General features: G+C 37.6%; 1 protein-coding gene across 23 annotated transcripts in view; it reads right to left on the bottom strand.

The window, feature by feature from the left end:
* LOC108701415 (leucine-rich repeat flightless-interacting protein 2) overlaps nucleotides 1–21661 on the bottom strand; it is a 77062-nt gene that overhangs the window by 16897 nt on the left and 38504 nt on the right. For 6 of the 23 annotated variants that reach the window (XM_018236064.2, XM_018236055.2, XM_018236050.2 and 3 more), the window contains 14 exons: nucleotides 21057–21107; nucleotides 20125–20181; nucleotides 19814–19870; nucleotides 18069–18149; nucleotides 17732–17776; nucleotides 17380–17445; nucleotides 14436–14513; nucleotides 12820–12924; nucleotides 11201–11236; nucleotides 10980–11105; nucleotides 2901–2972; nucleotides 1928–2098; nucleotides 1491–1583; nucleotides 479–571 (listed from right to left, as the gene is read on the bottom strand). In XM_018236064.2, the coding sequence (XP_018091553.1) occupies nucleotides 479–571; nucleotides 1491–1583; nucleotides 1928–2098; nucleotides 2901–2972; nucleotides 10980–11105; nucleotides 11201–11236; nucleotides 12820–12924; nucleotides 14436–14513; nucleotides 17380–17445; nucleotides 17732–17776; nucleotides 18069–18149; nucleotides 19814–19870; nucleotides 20125–20181; nucleotides 21057–21107 (1131 nt within the window). The remainder of the gene's footprint in view (nucleotides 1–478; nucleotides 572–1490; nucleotides 1584–1927; nucleotides 2099–2900; nucleotides 2973–10979; nucleotides 11106–11200; nucleotides 11237–12819; nucleotides 12925–14435; nucleotides 14514–17379; nucleotides 17446–17731; nucleotides 17777–18068; nucleotides 18150–19813; nucleotides 19871–20124; nucleotides 20182–21056; nucleotides 21108–21661) is intronic. The other 17 variants (XM_041576552.1, XM_018236058.2, XM_041576549.1 and 14 more) reach the window with 12 other exon arrangements.

Raw genomic sequence — 21661 nt, forward strand, 5'->3', positions numbered from 1 at the left:
GTAGTCAGATAAATACATTTTCATGATTTCTAGTGGGTCATCAAAACATAGCATATTTGCTCCCATCTAATTCAAATTTGTAGTTAAATTCATATTGCAACCTTTATTACACTTTTCCTTCCCATAATGAGGTTACACATTAGCCTGTCCAGACCCTCCTACTATACCAAGACACTAAACAGGCATTCACCTGACCTGGCTTTTAGGCTAATCCCTTGGCTGCACAGTTGGAATGACGCAAAGTGGCCCTTTTAGGTCAGGTATCTCTAGTCACAGATATGCAGATTTAGGGTACCAAAAGCCAGTATTATGCAACAACCTCTCCAGAAAATTATATACACTAAGTTGTGTGCTCCCAATTTAGCATGTGAAAAGCCTGAAACATAAAACACCTTGCCTAAAACATTGCAATTCTCAAGGATCCCCCAAACATGTGGTGACTGTATATAGTTATATGGATCTCTTATCTGTCTCCTACCCCTATCTTTTTATCTTTCCATTCTATGGTCTCCTTTAGGTCACAAATTTCATGGTCGTTGTTTTCTTGCTTCTGTTGCAGCTGACGAATTTCCTAAGGGGGCAGTGAGAAAGGTTCAAATGGGAAAGAATTAGGAAAGCAGAAAGAGGAAAGGGAAGTAAAGAGAAACAAGCTCATGAAAACAGAAAAGGACACACCAAGTTGAGAAAGAGAAAGTATATCCCTAATTCTAAATTGCTTAACATTAAACTGAAGATATCCTATAAGATAAAAATGTTGATTTTATTTTGCTAATTAATACTACACTTTCATTTGGCCCAGTTACTGCTGTAGAATTAGCCCTCCATCTTTTAAACAGTTAGCTCCAACAAGCAGGGCCCTTCTCTTTTTTCCATGTCTACACTCTTCCATTGTACAACACCAAAACCCACTTTTTCAATAAATCATAACAATATCATCAATATGACTATGAAGATTTTCATTCATCCAGGTCATGGTATATCTAGTATTGGTAAATCTTCACTTCTGTGATGTCACACAACTATCCCACATCACAGTGCTCTCCTGCATCCTTGGTGAAGTAATTGTTCAGGTCCAATCTGTGTAAACAGCAGAGGACAGTGGTTTTAAGGTGGCCACACATGTTACAATTACAACTGATCAATAAGGCGACCAAATTGGCCAATCGACAAGATGACCAATATCCATGTCTTTTGCCAATATCAGTCGCTCGTCTCCCAACATACACAGACTAAATATTGTACAAATATTGTTTTGTATGATAATATCTGTTCGTATATTGCCACTTTAAGGGATTATAGAATTATAGAAAAAGTGGCCCTTGTATCAGGACCTGAAGCACAGAAATGATAATTATCCAATTCTGTGAGATTCTGTCTTACAACGGATTGGCTGTTACTAATAATTTAAGTTGGGTGCTCAACTGTTAAACCATAATTCCTCCACTTCAGGTCCTGGCTGAGTGCAGCTTTTCAGTATACTTTTCACTTACTGTTAACAACTGCTCCCTTTGCTCCAGAGCATCCTTCAGCTCAGCCAGCTGGAAACGCAGGACATTCTGTTCATGCTTCTGACGTTCGCACTCCTGCCAAAAACACAAAGAAGGTGAGCTGTACACTCCTATATGGCACATGGACTCTGTAGACAGGTGCCTTGATTTAGACTGGAATGGTCACTTTCTGTGCCTTAGAATCAATAGGTTAAACACCCTTTTATTCTGTTTTGTTGTGCGGCACCTTATTCTACAGATTTTCGCTTTATACAGTGATATCTTTGAAGTCATCCAGTAGGCATATTGCACAGCAATAGCATTCTGGAGTTTAGGAAACACACCTTAGTTACTATCATTGTGTGAATAATATCCAGCCACATTACCAGAAATCTACATTTAAATATGACACCAAGAACAAGAAGAGAACAGCCACTCACTTTATTCTTTTCTTCATGCTGCCTTCGGGACTCAGCCAGCTCCTCTTCCAGCTCCAGTAATACATCCCGCAAGGTGTCTACCTGGTACTGCAGTGAGCTCTTCTCATTGTCCAGTTGGGCATTAGTCACCATAGAACGTTTATATTTCTCCTCCACCTCAGCCAAGGAGTCCTAGGAAGGAGAGGTTGAAATCACTATGAGGCAAGGCAGACAAGCAATAGGGAAAACAAGAAAAAGCAGCTTTTATTAACTTAAATTTGTAACCTTTTGTTGGGGAAATAGAAGAATATACTATTTTTAGAATTATTGCTTATCATATATTTTATTGTCTGAGATCATAAGTACAAGGGTCTATATGATTGTAAAAGACACTTATGTTGGTATACTATAGTTAAATGTTCAGGGATTGCAACTGTATACCTTAAATCACAAAAGAGTGTTAATTTGTAAGGCACTGAGCTGTGAGAAAAACTTCCAACTTGGTCAGATTCATCGATCCAGGGGATTTGGGCACAACCTTCATTCTTCATGTGTGCTTATGTGGGCAATTTAGAATTTACTAGAATTTCTATACTGTGCATATGCTCCCCATCCAAGTACTCTGGGCCAGTGCATTTTTTTAAAATAAGAAATACTCTGACCCATGGATAAGTTTTTTGCTCACTGTTGATACCTAACGAATTGACCCTCCCCATCTTGAACGCTTTAAAGTAGTTTTGAAAGACACTGTAAATATAGATGAGGATGGCAAACTATTGTAAATAAACAACATAAGGAAATTACAAGATTGATAAGTTCAGGTTTAAAATGTAAATAAAAAAAGGGAGAACAAGATCAGGGTTTAAAGCAGCCATAATTATCATATATATTGGCATAACAACTCAAGTTAGTAGCAGAACATCATCTGCAATAATTTAGTTAAACGGAGAAAGCAACCCATCAGGTGCAAGGTTAGTGTCACACAAACGGGTACCTTCATTTCCTTTAGCCCTTGCATGTATCTGCCTTCAACATCCTCAATCTGATCTTTTAACTCACTGATCTCCTGACAGGGAGAGAAGGAAAGGGGTGAAGTGGCAGACACGGGTGCAAACAGAAAGGTGCAAGAGGAAACATAGTGGTAGGTAGCATTTGAAAGATTTCCATTTACTGATCTGTTAGGGCCTACTGCATATTTTTAGCTATGACAATAAGCATATTAGGTTGGATATATCAGTAGTTGTTGCCCTCTATTCCTGACTTACCTGCCAACAGCTAAGGATTTGGATTTGTGGTTCATGACTAAAGGGCAGAGGCTTGCATACCTTCCCTCTAGTTATATACAGCAGATGTGCTAATCCTGTGGTTCTATGGCTGTTGTAAGACTCCAAACATACTTACATACTACAGAAATCAGCACAATGTAGACCCCAATGGCAAATCTGTGACTTTCCTGCTGCTACTGAACTTCAAATCCAAAATCCTCATTAACTCAGTGGTAGGATGGAAGGTCCTGCCCAGCAGCAACTAAAAGCAAGCAAGTTCACATCTCTGGGCAAGGAACATCCATTGTTTATAATGTTCTTGATGATAAGCAGCACTGTTAAGGGAGGGCAAAATCTGGCGTATTTCTGAGGCATTAACAAAGTCCATATAGGGAAAGAACCAGGGATAGGAATATGAACTGTAACAGAGGAAGAAACATCCAGTTGAAAATCTAAAACACAAGTATTCCCAAGTGGTGCAAGAAAGGCCTGCAAGCCAGTACCCTGCAAGTAAAGATACATTCTATCTATATATCTTGCTTTGGGCTGGGGTCAGTCACTGACATAGGAACTGACTCAAACATATAATAAAAAAATTACAATACAAGGCTAATTAATAATACATTCAGACTCACACCACAGGACTCAATAGAAACCAGTTCACTCTGCATCAGAATGAATTACTAATCAGCCCTGTAGTAACATCTTCAAAGACTCAGGTCCCTTCACTTTCTACTGATATTTTAATGATTTTAAACAACTACTAAGCTTAGCTTCTCAACTAAGCAGCTCAGGGGACAATGAGCATGTTCAGTGTCACAAACAGGGAGCTGCAGTCGACACCTCTGATGGCATGGATCATTACTGTTACACTCTGGGATTGGACAGTAAGTATATGCATTTCAATCTGTAATTTGTTTTAGGATTTAGTTCTTTTTTAAATGCTGCATAAATGGGCTGATGTGATCAGGAAGAAACTATGAGTAAAACCCCAAAATGTTTAAACGTCCATATCCATTGGTCAGAGTGGACTTTCTAGCATAATGGTTTGAGTGCATCACATTTGTTTCAGAAACAAAATTATAAATCTGTAATCCCCACACGCAGAACTGAAATATCTGCTACATTCTTTGACTTTACTAGTGTATGGAATTCCCCTAAACAGACCAAAAATGCAAAATAGGCTTTTATATGCAATTAGTAATCTCTTGCACAAACATTGCGTGCATGTCTGGGAGTCCTCTCCTCATGTGCTGTGTAAAGGCTATGTTGTAACTCCACCTTTATAAATATCTTTCATTTGGCCTCAAATAGTGGCACAGAGGACTTTTATTATCATCTTTTACCAAGTTGTGGATCCTTAAACACAGGTTTGGGCCCCATATTAAATCTGAGAGTCAGTTTTGTGACCAAAGATCCAATTTAGAATTAATTTCAGATAACCGTTTAATTACTATTCTCATTTGTAGAAGACATAATCAAGTGAATCATTGGAGTAGCTATAGGGCCTGCATCCTACAGCCATATATAGGAATTAGTGGTAGTAATTATCCATCTTGCCATAGTACTCCAACTAATGGAAGTCCAAAAGATGGGACATCAGAAAAGCAAACTTGATCACAAGTGTAACTAAGTCATCTCTAGTTGTGATCATTAGGGAAAAGTACAACTCAGTATCATGTTGCAATGTGTTAAAGGGAAAATATACCCCACATTTTGGGACTTGAAGTCCCCATGTTTTGCAAAGAATCTGTGCACCACCCACTAAGAAAAGCAGAAGGACTGCATAATGCATCACTTCACAATGGAACAAAGTGAGAAAGACATTGCTTGTAAGTTTAAGGGCAGCATTGGACTGGCCCACCAGGATACTGGAAAAATTCCAGAGGGCCCCAGTTCTTCCACTGTGGAACGCACAACCAGCTTTAATTTTGTTTCCTCAGAAGTGAGGCCTGACATTAGGCAGTAGCTAGAGGTGCAGTGTGGAAAGGATGCAGGTAGGGCTGGGGAATTAAAATGCACCAGTGGCTGGGTGGTGGGCCCTTGACCCGGGTATCTGGTGGGCCACCGATATCACCTGTCCAACACTTAAGTGAGATGGATATCTGGTGCCTGTGACAAAGATTGACTTTCTTGGTTTCTTTAAATCAGGCATGCCTGTGTAGAATATATATATATATATATATATATATATATATATATATATATATATATATATATATATATATATATATATATATATATATATATATATATATATATTGGACCAGCACACCAAATCTTCAATCAAAAAGAGGTTTATTTCAACATCACTCTAGTGTCCAACGTTTCGGCCCACATTAGGGCCTTTATCAAGGATGATTTGGTGTGCTGGTCCACTTTGAACTTTGTATACTATGATTGACCAAGCACCCACTCTCGACAACTAGGAAGGAGTGCAGGTACTTTGTGAATGTTTATATATATATATATATATATATATATATATATATATATATATATATATATATATATATATATATATATATATATATATATATATATATATATATATATATATATATATATATACACACACACACGGTCCAATGGTTGCCAGCACTCTCGATACAGTTGTTTGAATTTGCCTGGGTGCAGTGTCCAAAAATTATCCATAACTACTACAAAAAAATGTACCGGTTTGATACATGGGTACACATTTTTTATATTTTTTATTTATATAATTATTATCGACACGGGGTCATTTGAATTTTTATATATATATTGGCCTATTGCACATATATTCATATAAGTGGGGTGATATCTGTATCACTTAGGATTTATAGATGGGACATACCCTCATACCATCCACATGTGAATATTATTGTAATAATTATTTTTTCCAAACCTAGGTTTTGTCCCTCCAAAGAGCAACATAGGAACAGGTGTGTTAAAACAAGGATCTGTAATAGTTTAACCATTGATACCTAAACACATAGAGAGATCCCAAGGAATAAGGAAATATAGAACTTTTATAATAGGATTAAATTAACTATGGATGATACAGCCCATGATAGTTAGGTAGATTGATACATAGTGCTAAACATACTAAATTTTGGACATTATTGTAACAATATTTTTTCAATTTGTTTCACGTTAAAGTAACTAAATAGACAAACATCTGTGGTTACAAATGTCTTGTTTTTAACTGTAATTGAAATGAACTAGGGTATATATACTGTCTAGTTTTAGTTTAGATGTGGTTTTTAGATAATTTAATAAATTTAAAGTGAACGTACCAATTGTGCTTGAATCACTCATCATGTGACTTTTACCAGCATTCCCACCATTGTGTATATTTAAGGCGGTTTTATTGCTCAGTTTGTTACTTTGAGAAAGGCTAGGGATCTAGCCGAAACGTTAGTCATTTACAATAAATACCAATATTCATATAAGCCCTGAGAGTGCGGACCTTTTTGTAGTAGTCACAGGGAGGCATTTACTAACAGTGAAGTGACAGTTTGCTTGCGATAGAGAGCTACCCCAATGTCTGTATGGATTGCTCAACTCTATGGCACTGTAAACACAGCCACATGCCTTAGTATCTCTGTAGCAATCAACTTTATTCTTGGTGCTATAAATTCCCATGCCTGGTTTATATCACCTGAACTCGGATGCACAACAGAACACACACTGTGAGAACAACAAAGACATTTGGGCTCATTTATCAATACTGGGCAACTCAGCACCAGGGCAGTAACCCTTACTATAAACCAAACTGTTCTGTTTTGTGTGTTCCCCTGCTATTTGAGAAATCCCTTCCACTTAAAAAGATGCATTATTTTCACCACATACACAAATCAGTACACTAAGCATTTTGTTAAATATTGTTATATATCTGCCAGAGTAACTACATTTTAGCCTATAAAGATATCAAAGCGCCTGGTGCCTATTTTAAAGGAAAGCTATAAATTATAAGATAAAAAATTAGACCTTAAAAGGGGTTGTTCACCTTTGAGATAACTTTTAGTATGATGTAGAGAGTGATATTCTGAGACAATTTGCAATTTGCTTCCATTTTTTATTATTTCAGGTTTTTGAGTTATTTAGCAGCTCTTCAATTTGCATCTTAATCAATCTGGTAACTAGGGTCCAAATTCCCCTAGCAACCATGCATTGATTTGAACAAGAGACTGGAATATGAATAGGAGAGGCCTGAAAAGAAGGATCAGTAATAAAAAGTAACAATAACAATACATTTGTAGCCTTACAGAGCATTTGTTTTTTTAGAGTCAGCGATGCCCATTTGCAAGCCGCAAAGAGTCAGAAGAAAAAGGCAAATAACTATAAAACTATAAAAAATAAATAATGAAAACAAATTGAAAAGTTAAGTATTGACCGTTCTAGAACATGATAAAAGTTACCTTAAAGGTGAACCACCCCTTTAATCAAACTGAAATAAGGAACTTTCTAAATATAATCTATTAAAATGCTGTACTGTTTGTAAAATAACTCTTCAATATTCCCCTCTCAGCAAACTCTCTCCTTATGCAGGAGTCAGAGTCATATTTTGATTGATGTTAGGTCAATTACATTGGTGTTTGCTTCTTTTGCATAGACTATATATTAGAGCTAGCTGTCTGCATGTGGACAAACAGAGGTGAAGAGTAATGGTACAGAGTTTTTAAATTATTATATTTAGAAAGTTCCTTATTTACACAAGATGAAGCTGTTACATTTTCATTATAGTGCCCCTTTAACCGTTATATTTTATAGAACATCTAAATGTGAAATTAGTACAAAGTGATATACTAAGTGAAAGAGTGAGTGATAGTTACTAAGTCTGCAGTAACAGAAATGTAAGAACGCAACACATTGAGCAATGGCACATTACACCACACTAATCATGAGAACATTTTGAAATCTTCTGCAGATAAGTGAAATAGTTACGCTGGGGTCAGCTGCTGGAACTCTAACCTTGCAAAAGAAACACTCCTTTTATTGGAGACCCAAACAGATACTACTACAATATAATATCATCCCAAACAGGCCTCTTATACTTACTGCAAGTTTCATGCATAACCAATACCCCCATATAATGCCTTGTCAAAGATAGCTGTGGTTTTTTAGCCTTATGACAAACCCTAAAAGAATTATTACATAACTTTGATTGGTATCTAAAGTAAACTGTTACAACCATTATCCATCAGTCATACAAAAGGCATGCTGTATTTAAAGGGGATCTAATCGCTCTATAAAATGGCCCCACTGTATCCCTTACTTCTCTTAAGTAATTTATTGCATAATAAAATAAATGTCATTCTATGCAACTTTCCAATATATATTAATTACACATTTTTGTAATGTAAGATGTAAATATAATAGCGGTTGAATTTTCTTTCCCTCCCATGCTTCAGAATAAAATTCAATAATTAACTGAAATATTACCATGGCACACATGCATTGGCAAAGTAACTATACGCCTGGGCACAAAACATAATCAGAAAACATTATACTTTGCCATTAAAAAAGAACTAAACCGTAACAACAAATATGGCGAGAAATACCTTGTTTTATTACGTTTTTAAACTTTGTGCACAGGGGGTCACCATCTTGGATTTTGTAAGGCGTGTCCGTGATATGCACATGCTTAGTGCTGAGCAGCGGCTAAGATGATAAACTTAGAAGCCATCGCAAATCATCAAGCAGAATATGAGGTCTGCCTGTCATAGAAGCTGATGCTACAGGTCTGATTATTAAATCCTGCTGCAGACTGCACTGGCTTCTGAGCTGCCATATAATGAAAATACAGTATATTGTGAGTCACTCCCTAAGGACAGTAACCGATAGCAGCACAGAGCATGTGCAGTGAACTAGTAAAAAAGAAGGAATTACTGGGGGCATCTTTGGATTCACAGATCTTTAGTGCCCTGGTCACCTTGGACTGGAACAAAGTTAAAGTAATGTGCAGCTTCTCTAAGCTACTTCTTTGTTAAGCTTTAGTTCTACTTTAAAGGGTAAACTAAAGTCTGTTTGTCACAGTGCTTAAAGGGGGTTTTCACCTTCCAAACTCCTTTTCAGTTCAATTGTTTTCAGATTGTTCACCAGAAATAAAGACTTTTTTCAATTTCTTTCCATTTTTTACTGTTTTTTCAAAATTTAATTTTAAAGTTTTATGTCCCTGTCTCTGGTGTTGAGTCTTGCAGCTCAGTAATTCAGGTGCATGCTCTAAACTGTTACAATTTTGCAACATTTAGGTGATGCTCCGCAACTCTAGAGTATTAGCAACTATTGTATCAATTCTAACAAACAGCTTCCTTTAATGAAATTCATGGATTCTGCTCAGCAGGGACAAAGATAAGAAATGTATCAACTAAATGTAGCGATTTAGAACAGTTTACAAGGTCGGTGTCACCCTGTTCCAGAGCTGCTTTAAAAGGTGAAAAATTACATTTTACACTTCAATATTACAAAACAGTCACACATAGAAAATAGAAAGTAATTGGAAAAGTCTATTTCTGATGAACTGGATCTGAAGCTGTATAAAGAATATTGTTGACCTGCAAAAATCACTCAGCCCTTGTTGTCATTTAACAGTACAGCATAGACAGATTTAGAGGCACAGAGACCACTAGCCTTACACGGCACACAAACTAGATGCACATGAACAAACAAAGCTTCTACAAGTTCACAAGGAACTGCTACAGGAATCAATCATCAACTTCCTTCCCTAAGAATTCTGTCTTCTAGCTGAGATATACTTCTTAACTTCTTCTGCTTTGGCATTCTTACCGTTACCCCAATATATGCTGGGAACCAACATTTTTTACAGCTATTTGTAAATGTAATTGTTATTGAATGCAGTAAAAAGAGATGAATAAATGCAGTTTAATCACAATTATTTTTACAAATAACGAACTCTATTTAAACCACTCACTGAAAATTGAAAAATTGCTTAGAATGATTATTATTTTCTTATGTTCTTCATATTATACAATAGTAGTTCTTGGGTGGGCATCTCCTTTAAGTCAGGAATAAAAAATAATATAACTGTGAGTAACAGCAGCCAATAGAGAAAAAATACTTTTCATGGGGTCAGTGTTCCCTTTCAGTAGTAATCTCAAAATACAATTCCATATAAAAAATGTATGCCACCTTGCAGAATATACGTATGCATACTGCATGCCTCAATAATGACTCCATGATCTGTACTTTCAACTAATATTCACAGAGCAGCCTACACACATTCAGCTTAGAGTGGATTCGACCAGACTGTTCAATCACTAAGCCTCCATCCAATGAAGCCAATATCAAATAGAACAAGAAAGTGATGAATTTCAGTCCAACGCAGTGGGTTGCTGCAAAATCAGTGCTTTATTCGAATAAAGCACTGATTTTGCAGTAACCCACTGTGTTGGACTGAAATTCATCACTTTCTTGTTCTATTACACATTCAGCTTAATTGAAATGCACTGTTACATGATGGTCAATGTTACAACTTTAATCTGACTGGTCAGAATGGGTCGGGCGTAATACAAACAGAAAACATGAGGATAAAAATTAATATGAAAGGAGAAGATGTTGGGTATTTCACAGTGCAAAACAATATGAGGTTTTCCTCCTGCTTACTCCATTCATATCCCTCCACATCCCTAAACTTGGTTTATAGGCTTAAATGGTTATCCTTTAACTCCACTGTTTTATTTTTTTCCATAATAAAAGGTCTTTATTATTTGCACCCTCAGATTCTGGGATACATGGAACAGAGTTGATGTTTACAAAAGCTGTGGCGGTACCCCTGATAGAAAACAATGACTGTTTCCACTCACCTTTATTTCCCGGATAGAAGCTTCTGTGTCCACAGATATGGAAGTGTCTCCACTGCCTCTGCGGGAAGATGTTCCACCCAGGGAGGCCAGAGTGGCAGCAGACAAACTGGACACGGGACGAGACCCCTTAGAGAGATGGAAGAACAAAACACAGACCTTAGTCGCCGAGAGAAACTCTCTCTTTGTATCAAGTAATTTTCAGGCAGTGTTGTCCATCTTACCTTTTCAGAAAAGTCTTTTTCTGGTCTCTCTTCCACCTGTAAAAATAAATGATATGTACTATAATATTATTGTGTAATGGCATGCATATGCCTCAGAGGATCCAGCTAACAGGAGCTTTCAACCCATTTTACTTATCATAAAATGTACATTACTGCTCAAAATTTTGCCACTAGGGCAATAATTTACACTGACTGCATGCAAATTGCAAAAGACAAAACCAATACCAACCATGCAAAAACATCCACCTTTGTGCTTTATCACTAGACAATTTTCACCTTGCAAAACCTCAAGAGATGAGGGGCCACAGGTTATGGACCTTCTCAAATGTATCTGATAGAGTACAACTATTTGTAAACCTGCCTGATTTCTGAACCAATTGATATTTATACTACATGGATAATTGATCAATAGGCCAACATACACAGATCAATAATTGTACAACTCTTTGAGTTTTGACGGCTTTGAGCAAATCAAACACATTTATTTTTTCTGGGGTATAACTAAGCACAGCTCAGCATGAGCAATGAACACCAACACTGAACTATTCTTTTTGGAATAGAATATTAAATAGGAAAGTATAACATGAAAAATACAAATAACTTGACTAACGTAAAATAAGCCCCTCAGTCTGAAGGTTCAGATCCTTGATTTAGTTATGTATATTTAAGTACCACTGTCATAAATACCAAGGGTCTAAAAGAAAAGTCTGAATTCTGTGATCTTAATAATGCCACTTCATTCAGAGGAGCTTAAAATGAATTAAAACGCCATGCATGTCAGTGGCTTCTCTGTTACTGTGGGTGTTAATATAAATTTACTTTGCATAACATTCCCCTGCTAAAAGACATAAACATTACACAGGCTGGTAATGTCCAATGCTCCGTAAAAGAATGCAGTCTCGGCACCTTCTGCCAGTAAAAGAGGTGCATTCTACCACCTATTTTATATGATCTGTCTTGATTCATGAACCATCCCAAGAACAGGGAATCTGGGCTTTCCCAAACACTTTTCATGCAGTAAATTATGGTACATCTGTCATACTGCTGCCTGCACTGTGCTGAGGAGCAACAAAAGCAGCTTGTGCGGTTTTGTGTGTCTGATGTAGGGATCCACCGAATCCAGGATTTGGTATTCGCCCCTTTTCAGCTGAATCCTTGTGCCTGGCCAAACCAAAATTTTAATCCTTAAAATCACATGACTTAAGGAAGTAAAAAAAAAATAAAAATCTCTCTTTTTTCCCCTTCACTATGGATACGGTGCAGTATTTGGCTGAATCTTTCATAAAGGATTTGGGGGGTTGGCCCAATCTAGAATAGTGGATTCGGTGCATCCCTAGTCTGATGTGGGTCTATTTTGCAATGGGTTCTGTTAGGATGCTTGTGAAGTACATGACATATGCTTTAATATAAAAGCTGCAATCGCAATTTCTACAACCAATATATAGAGACATTAAACATTTTATGACTGCACTAACATACTAGTATATTTTCTATTCCTCTGAATCTTGTTTTGTGCATGAGTTTTAGTTGCCCTTAATTTTAGGGCTTAGTCACTGAGGGTGTGTAACAGGTTAGCTCATAGTTTTCATGCACACACCCAAACACACACACTCACTCACTCCAAACATTGGAGGAACAGAGATGTCATCACCATGGCTCAGTGTGCTGCCACTGCCACAGGCAGAGCCACGGCGGAACACTGTGGAACCAGGAGGCTCGGAGTTCTAATCAACAGAGTGGGAAACAGTTATAATGACATTTCTGCAAGAAGGACATCAAAATCCACACTTTACAAAGGTTTCATTTAGTATTTTTTATTCTTTATTTAAGTAGGTCTAGAGTCGTATTGTTGTTGCTGAAGTATAAATCTTAGCCACCTGGCTTCAATATTCTAAAATTAGGAGTTCAGCAACATTTGGAGACACATTGTTTGAAGGTCACATTTATAGTATGTCGATCCTACCTGCTGCACCTAGCTGTTACTGTACTACAACTCCCAGCATCCCAAATATTCTTTCACAAAATGGAATCCAGAGGCACAAAAACCTATGCGCATATTACAGTATATTTATTGTGTTCTATAAAGAGGCATCTGAAGCAACCTGAACTTTTTCTTTAGAGACTGTAGCTATACACTGCCAGATCAACCAACTGATGCGGCCCTTGTATGACAAGACCATTTTCAAACCAACCCACTTGCTATCTGGCATTTCTAAGGCCACCATTTAAAGCAATACTGACACATTCCTATGAAAATCATAGGAACATGTCAGTATCAAGTAAATGCTGCACTCGTAATTATTCCCCGTAAAGCCCCACGCAAAGCCGCCCCCAGCCCCCGCAAACCTGCGTTCACCCGAACCTCCGACATTGCTTAAAGACCTTCTGAGCTGTTTCAGTGACGCTGCGCTGGGGGCGGCGCGATCCTTCCATAGGCTGATTACGAATGAAAAAAAGATCGCTCCTCCCCCAGCCCAGCATCACTGAAGCAACCAAGAAGACCTGTTAGTAGTGTCAGCAGGTCGGCAGCACACAGGTTCGCGGGGGGGCTTTTCGAGGAACGATTACGGGTGCAGCATTTACTTGATACCGACACATTCCTATGATTTTTATAGGAAATATAGGAATGTGTCAGTATCGCTTTAAGCATTGATGCTAAATTGCCACAAAGAGAAGAGCAACCAACAGATCATTGCATTCCTTTTCGAAACCTGGCCATTTAAGTAGCCATTTCAATTCCTTCAGACCAAGATGACAGCTTATCTGCCTGTATATGTTTCCTTTCAAATGTATCCATCAGACAGGTTTGAAGTTCATTTCAGATGAGGTGTGTTGATGCGGGGTCTCTTCTGAGGGGCCTGTATAGGTGCCTGTTATCATCTGATCTTTGGCCTGGGGCCAAATGATGAACCTGTTCAAACTGGCCAACATGTAGGTTGCCAAATTAGCTTAAGATCCAAAAAGTGGATTATAATGTTTATACTCAGCTATATGAACTGACTGGTTGCTGCTGGTAACTGCAATAGTGCAATAAACCCCTTAGTAAATTAGCCACAATGATTCTTGAAGTAACTGGATCCAGTCACAAAATGAACCATCCCAGGAGCAAATTTAGAGCAAAGTAATCCACAGATGCAGGAGTTAACTGTGCTCCTATTGTGAAACGTGTAGCAACAGCACATCACTAGAAGTCAGACAGCACAGGATGGGTTAAAATCAATCAAAGAAATCTCACCACAGGGCTGGCACGGGCAGAACTGGCACGAGAGGAAGCACGTGATCCAGAGCCCAGGTAGCAACTGTACTCTGATGGCTTTCAAAAACAAGCAAGAGAGACAGACAGAGAGAGAGAGAGAGAAGGGGGGGGAGAGATATATTAACATATGAGAAATATGAATATTTAAGGGCTGAGTATATAAAGTGGGGTAAAAGAATCATCACACTGCAGCCAGTAAAGCCATTATTATTTTGCTAACCAGTGTAGTCCATGCTGCCTTGGCACTGACAGGATTAAAGTAACATTAACAATAAAAGAACAATCAGCGTAAACAGGAATATGTTTGTAATGGAAACTTTGTGACATGGCATGTGGTCCTTTAGATTCTTATTTTAAAGTATCACATTTCTTACCAGCATTTTTACAAAAATGTAATGTATAAAGGCTGGAGTGACTGGATGTCTAACATAACAGAACACTACTTCCTGCTTTTCAACTCTCTAACTCTGAGTTAGTCAGCGAATTGAAGGGGGGGGCACATGGGCCATAACTATTGCTTTTGAATCTGAGCTGAATGCGGAGGATCAATTGCAAACTCCCTGAACAGTTATGTCCCATGTGGCCCCCCCCTTCAATTCGCTGACTAACTCAGAATTAGAGAGCTGAAAAGCAGGAACTAGTGTTCTGTTATGTTAGACCACCAGTCACTCAGGCCTATATACATTAAATTATTTTACACTGAACTCCTTCCTTTAAGATAAGCAATTTTCATTAATACATGATATACAGGTATGGGACCTGTTGTCTGGAATGGAACCTGGGGTTTCCCCATACAAGGGATCTTTTCATAATTTGGATCACCACACTAGTCTATTGAAAAATCATTTAAACATTAAATAAACCCAATAGGATTGCTTTGCCTCTAGTAATTATATCTTAGTTAGAATCAAGTACAAGGTACTGTTTTATTACTACAGAGAAATTAATTTTTTTTAAAGGTTTGGAATCATTTCATGGGATCTCCATCTCTATAGGGGATGGACTCCTGTGATTCGGAGCTTTCTGCAGAACGGGTTTCTGAATAATGGATCCCATTTCTGTACTACTTTACTGTGTATTTAACAGCAATCTACTTATTGCAATCAAGAGGACCTTAATTTATTATGGCCCTAATTAAAGTGAACAACTAATACTCTTTCATAGGTGTACTGTATATTCTGTATAGACCGCAGCAGAACAGCACCACCTAGAGACCAAAAATAATTACTGATAGTCTACTAAACAGATTAAAGAATGTCGCCATAGATGCAAACAGTATGGTAATTTTACCGGATATGTAACTATGGAAACATACACATAAATATTGCTCACATTTTGCCAATATAAGGGCAAAGAGCATATATACTCTATTTCTCAGTAGTGTTATTCTTCCCTTTCCCTTGCATCATCAACGTATCCTTTTCTTATCATATGACTCCTCTCCCCTACCAGCTTACACTTAAGCAGCCCCTATCACATATTTGAAATCCACTAGCTAAGCGGCATTCTAAAAATAAGCTGGTGTGCAAGAGGTTATTCGGCATACAGCTCTGATAAAGTCATTCCCAGCTATCTGTGGAGGGGGGGGTGGGAAGAATTTTGGGAACAGCAGGGTGCTGGAGCTCTCCCTACAGATATAAAGCATGGAGCAGCTTCAAAGCCTGTTCAGGGGTAGATTTAAAATCTGCCATGTTTTCTGTGGAATTATCTTCCCAGAAAACTATTCAGTTCTAGCAGAAATGTATTGGTGCTTTATTAGCAGCCCCTGATATCTATAAGTGCATGGATGCCTATATTCAGAAACAAAGAAGGACAGACCGTTTTCATTTATTTAAAGCATTTAAATGTTTTAATGGATCTTCCTTTTTTATTTATTTATTTAGATTATTTTGTGTGACTTGTGTTGTGTCTTTTACCTAAAAGTATTTTCTATTTATGTTGTTATTGCTATGCAGAAAATGTGTTGCACGTAGTAGGTAATCTAATTAATGCGGTAGACTGACTGTGTACTGTAGCCAGGAAAGTGCTCTCTCAGAATAAACTTGTGAGATTGAATAGTTCTCCTTATTTATACTTGCAGATCTGCAGTGGTGACCTCTAATTAAACCATTCATATACAACCTGCAACCCTTTAGATACTGTGGTACCCCAACCACAGGAGATATGGAATGGAATACTCTTAAAACTTTATGCTCATTTGCTGAAAATATAAAGCGCTCTGTTAAACAGAGGGCACATTGGTTTAGAGAGTATTATGTAGTGTAGCCAAACACAAAAATACCTACTTCTGTAGCCATGTCAAGTGGTAAGCAAAATCGCTCTTGATCCATGCATTCAAATCTGGGGACATGATCAGACAGCAAGAATAGCTTACTATGGACTGAATATATGGGCTGATGATCTGCTAATTCTGTACGCAGTATTTACATGTATGGTCAATTTAACCATACAATAATCTCAAACATCTCCAGTGGAGAGCAGACAGGGCATGCAGTTCAATTTGACCATCCATGTGTGGGCAACATCTTCTCAACTTTGGACATCTCAAATAAGCGTACACCGAACAGTTTCTAGTTTGTCTTTTTAAAGATAGGGCCCCTAACCCTGAACACTATTTTCAACTTGAGACCTATAACATGGCAGTATAACCTCCCTCTTTCTGTTATTAATACAACTTCCGGTATAGCCTACAAATTGGTTTGCTTTCTCCACCACGGTTTACTAATAATTATGTGAATTATCTAGTTTATGGCAAGTACATGAAGCTCTGAATACAAGGCAGATTAACAGACTTTACGTCTAAACAAATATTGGTATTACACGTTTCCTTCCAACCCAGGAACACTGAGCAAACTGTGACAGACACTACTATTCATGCACTGTCACAGGAAACAAGAGAAGGAAGTAATGATAATTCTCTTACAGGCTTGGAACTAGAGGAACTGTAACGGCGACTGCCACTTGCGATACCATCATCATACAGTGAGCCCTGGAATCAAAGAACATAGCATGGCAGAGCAAAAAAAGGCACAGAACAAAGAGAGGATGAATAAGAGAAGAGAAATCATTAGCAAAGGAATGAATATCACAGGGTAAAGAGTGAGCAAGAGAGAAAAAGTGAACAAAGAAACATAGCAAATAGGAGCCGTGGCAATAAAACACGAAATGCGGTTTGAGTAAGGCAGAATGCATTAGAGAAAAAAGAGCAAAGCAACAATCATTTATCAGAAGGTAAGAGAATGGGAGGGTAAAGCAGAGAAGAAATGAAAACCAACCCGCTGAGATCTGGAAGGGAGAGTGTTGCAGTTGAGCAGAGAGGGCTGAAGGAGAGAAGCAGAAATTCTTTTATAAGACACATTAGTATATAGTTATCCCTATAGCAAGCAATGGAACAAATATCTACTTGATTCCAAAAATAGTAAGCATTGCCAAAAGACATCTACTGCTGGGATCACACTGAACTACTATAGGATACATTTTAAGGACAGGGCCTGCATGCCTCCTTGCCTACTATACATATAAACCGTCATTGTCTGGATGTTGTGTATGAATGGAAAATGATCAATGAAACTGGATTGTCAAAGAAATTAAAATAAAATGACAAGAACAGACCCGGTTTCCATTGTGCATTGCCTGCAGAGGTTTGGATGTCAAAGGAGCGCTGGCCAAGCTCATATCTGAGTAGTAAGTGCTCTATATTCAGGAAAAACATGAACACTCAAAGAGTATAGGATGAATTACATTACATTATGGTAAAACACTAATCACACACCAAAAAGCCTTGCTAAACCAATACAGCAAGCGGTCAGTATCTATGCAAGAGTTAATATTTTACCAGTCATAGATATCTATATACTAGCTGACACCCATTTAATAAAGTATAGGTTATACGGAGCCACTTTTCATGCTCAACCATGTTTCAACATCCTTCAGCAGACTATTTGTGTACACATATTCATTAGCAGCCCAACTTTTGCTGATCAACACAGGTTAAATGTACAGTAGAACCCCAAATTTATGTTTTCAGGGGACCATGAAAAAATAGAGTAAAATACAGAAAATTTAAAATCAAGGAAATGTGTTAAAGCAATTTATTCTTCAAGTACTCTGAGAAGATATAAGCAGAGGAGTCAATTTAACTTTGAAATGCAATATTTACTGTTTTAATGACAAGCATTAAGTTTTGCAGTATTAATGTTACACTATGGAGGGAGGGCATGTGCAAGACCTTTCTGACAGTCCCATGCAAAACCTAAAGCAATGAGTGATTTGTGCATGACTGTATGAGGTGCAGATGCATTGGAATTCACTATTTACAGGCAGAACCACGGCAAAATATGCATCTGCTTGGAATTTGAAACCTCTTAATTTCACTAAAAATAATATTAACAGAGCACAATTTTAGGAACATCAGAAAAACATTTTTTGGTAAAACAATGTAAAATCAGTGAAGCACCAACTGAAATGCATTATAGATTAGTGGGACAAATATAAATAAATAAATAAATAAATAAATAAAAAGTACAATAAGGGAAAATCAGGGTATATAAAAATGAGGTTTCACTGTATATACGTTTAAGCTGTTGCTGCTAACCATTATGCAAAGAGTGAATTACAGTGCCAGGCAGTTATGCTAAACCCATATTTTAATAACTGCCTAACTCAATTTTCACTTTTGCTTAGACTAGATAACCAATTGTTTTGGCAATGTACAACCATTTTCCATACAATTACTTAATCAATATAAAGCATTAATGTATCTAAAATTATTTGGCAGGTCTTCTTGCCAGTCACATATTTTTAAACATTAAAATCTTGTTTGAAAGCCCAGTAATAATTAAAGGACCAGTAACACCGTGAATTTATATATATATTTTTTTTTACAAAATGTAAAGTTTGTATCTGCTCATCCTTAAGCTACAAAAATGTTCTTATATAAAATAGGGCAAAACAGTTTTTCATTATATAGTTCAGTAGAAATCCACAATGCATCTTGTTCACCTGCCTGGTTAAGTACAAATACAGACAAGAGAGCTTATTTTATCTAAAAGCACTGGTCACTTGAATTCACTTAAATGGTACAGAGCAGATCATTAATAAAAGCTATATTTGAATTTGAATGGTTGCCCCCATTGCTACACAGCAGCTTAATTATAAAAACTATATTTAAGCCACTGAAGCAACAAGAGGGCATACAAATCCAGTTTTTTTCTGTTATTGGTCCTTTATAAATATAGCACTCTTCTTAGCAATCATCAAAACTAAATGACAAATTCGCCACTTATTAGTGGCTGTCATTAACTTCGGAGACAACATGCATGTGCCACACACATGCCTAGAGAGAACGGAATGCACACCTCATCTCGAGGTAGTGCCCGTGAGGACTGGTAGGTCTCCCCACTGCCAGTGGAACTCTGGAGACACAAAGAAAACAAAAACATTTGCAAATATTTCTTAGAGAAGCTTGTTTGTAACTTAAAGCTGCTTCTAATGGCATAGGACTTCTACAATCTGGAATGTCCAAATACTAAGGACACAGGCTAGTACCATTAGGGTGGTCATTTGCCAAATACAGTATGGCAGGTTGCCAAAAAAAACAAGCTAAGCAACCAGAAAATACCAAACTAGAATGGATTCTAGACTGCCTAAATACAGCAGCTCCACTGACCCTGCTGGACTTCCTATATTGAGTCGCTCCAAGTAATTCCTCCTCGTAACCATTGGTCTGTTAGAAAAAAAGAAAGAAGGGCTAAGCAACATGTGTAGATCTGACTTTTACACTACACAGAATATAAAACAATGGAAAGGTGCGTGCTTATGCAAGATGAGCATGCAAGGATGTGCTTTGTATTGCTTCATGCCATGATGGCTACTGAGCCGTTGGACTAGAAGAAACCACTCATCATATCCTCTGGGTGTTACCTAGATTTTATGGATTTCATCATACAAGCTATTATATAGCACCAGAATATTTCAGGAGCCTTGTGGTTAAAGCAGTGAAGCCGTATCTTTCATTCTCAAAGCTCATTGCCAAATGGCATAAAAGAACTTTAAACAATGCCAGGTTTAAAGTACAATGGTAAAAACACACTGGAAAAGAGACCACTCAATAAGAAACAAGGTGTGCCAACAATGCAGCCTTGGTGAGGTTAGGTGTGTGACATTTTGTACACACACTATGTACATATATAACAGAAATACTCATTTAGCAGAACACAAAGCCACACAATGTCTATGCTAAAATACCAGTTACAGTGAAAGGGCATGTCACAGATGTAAGAGAAGTCATTGTCTAATGTCATGAAAAGTATGATGTTAGAAAAAAAACATGATGTAAGGGTAATGTCAGTTTCCATAGTGGTCATTACTGCTCTTTGAGACAGGGACATGCACAGCATACTTCATCTATCAGACTGGTTTCATTAAAGGCACAACAAAACAAGGCAGTAGCCCTTCCATTCAAGCTTTAATGTGGAGCAAATTAGTTATTAGGCTTAGTAACTGAGGTAAACTGTACTCAAACTGACAGCACTGAACCATGGTTAAATTGTTAACTCTTAGAAATTGCACTTGCAAATATAACCATATAGGCATACTGACCCTCAGACTGCTCCTACTCCCGACAGACATAACGTCATCATCATCAGCACCCTGCACAGATGAAAAGCCAAAGAGAGTTGCAAGAAAAGAGAAAGAGAATATATGAGTGTGAGGACAGACCAAGATAGTGCAAAAGAAACACCCAGCTTTGGTATTAACAACCAAATTTGCAAATGTCTATGTTTAACTTCAGCTAGCCTATCATCTTTTAGTCCATTAAAACAGAATTGGGTCATCTTATGAACCTCACGCTCTGACTGTTTTCTGACCCAACAGTTTGTCAGCCCGCCTTTTTCTAATAACTATATATAAGCATACAATCATCTTCTCACTTCAGTCCTTGGCATATCAATCAAAGCAAAGTAGGGCTGCTAAAATGCTTAGCAGGCAAAGAAACAGCTCCAGCTACACTGGGGTACTTCCAATAACCCTTTAGGCCATTGACACATAGGGCATTTTGACTGCAGTTGTCCTGCAGAGAATAGCATCAGCCAAAAAGTCCCTTTTCAATCTGTTGCTGCTCATAATGGGAATGGCCAAACTTATACATACATATATATATATATATATATATATATATATATATATGAGATTTGGTGACAGAC

Source organism: Xenopus laevis, chromosome 9_10L, assembly GCF_017654675.1.
Source record: "Xenopus laevis strain J_2021 chromosome 9_10L, Xenopus_laevis_v10.1, whole genome shotgun sequence".
Lineage (NCBI taxonomy): Eukaryota > Metazoa > Chordata > Amphibia > Anura > Pipidae > Xenopus > Xenopus laevis.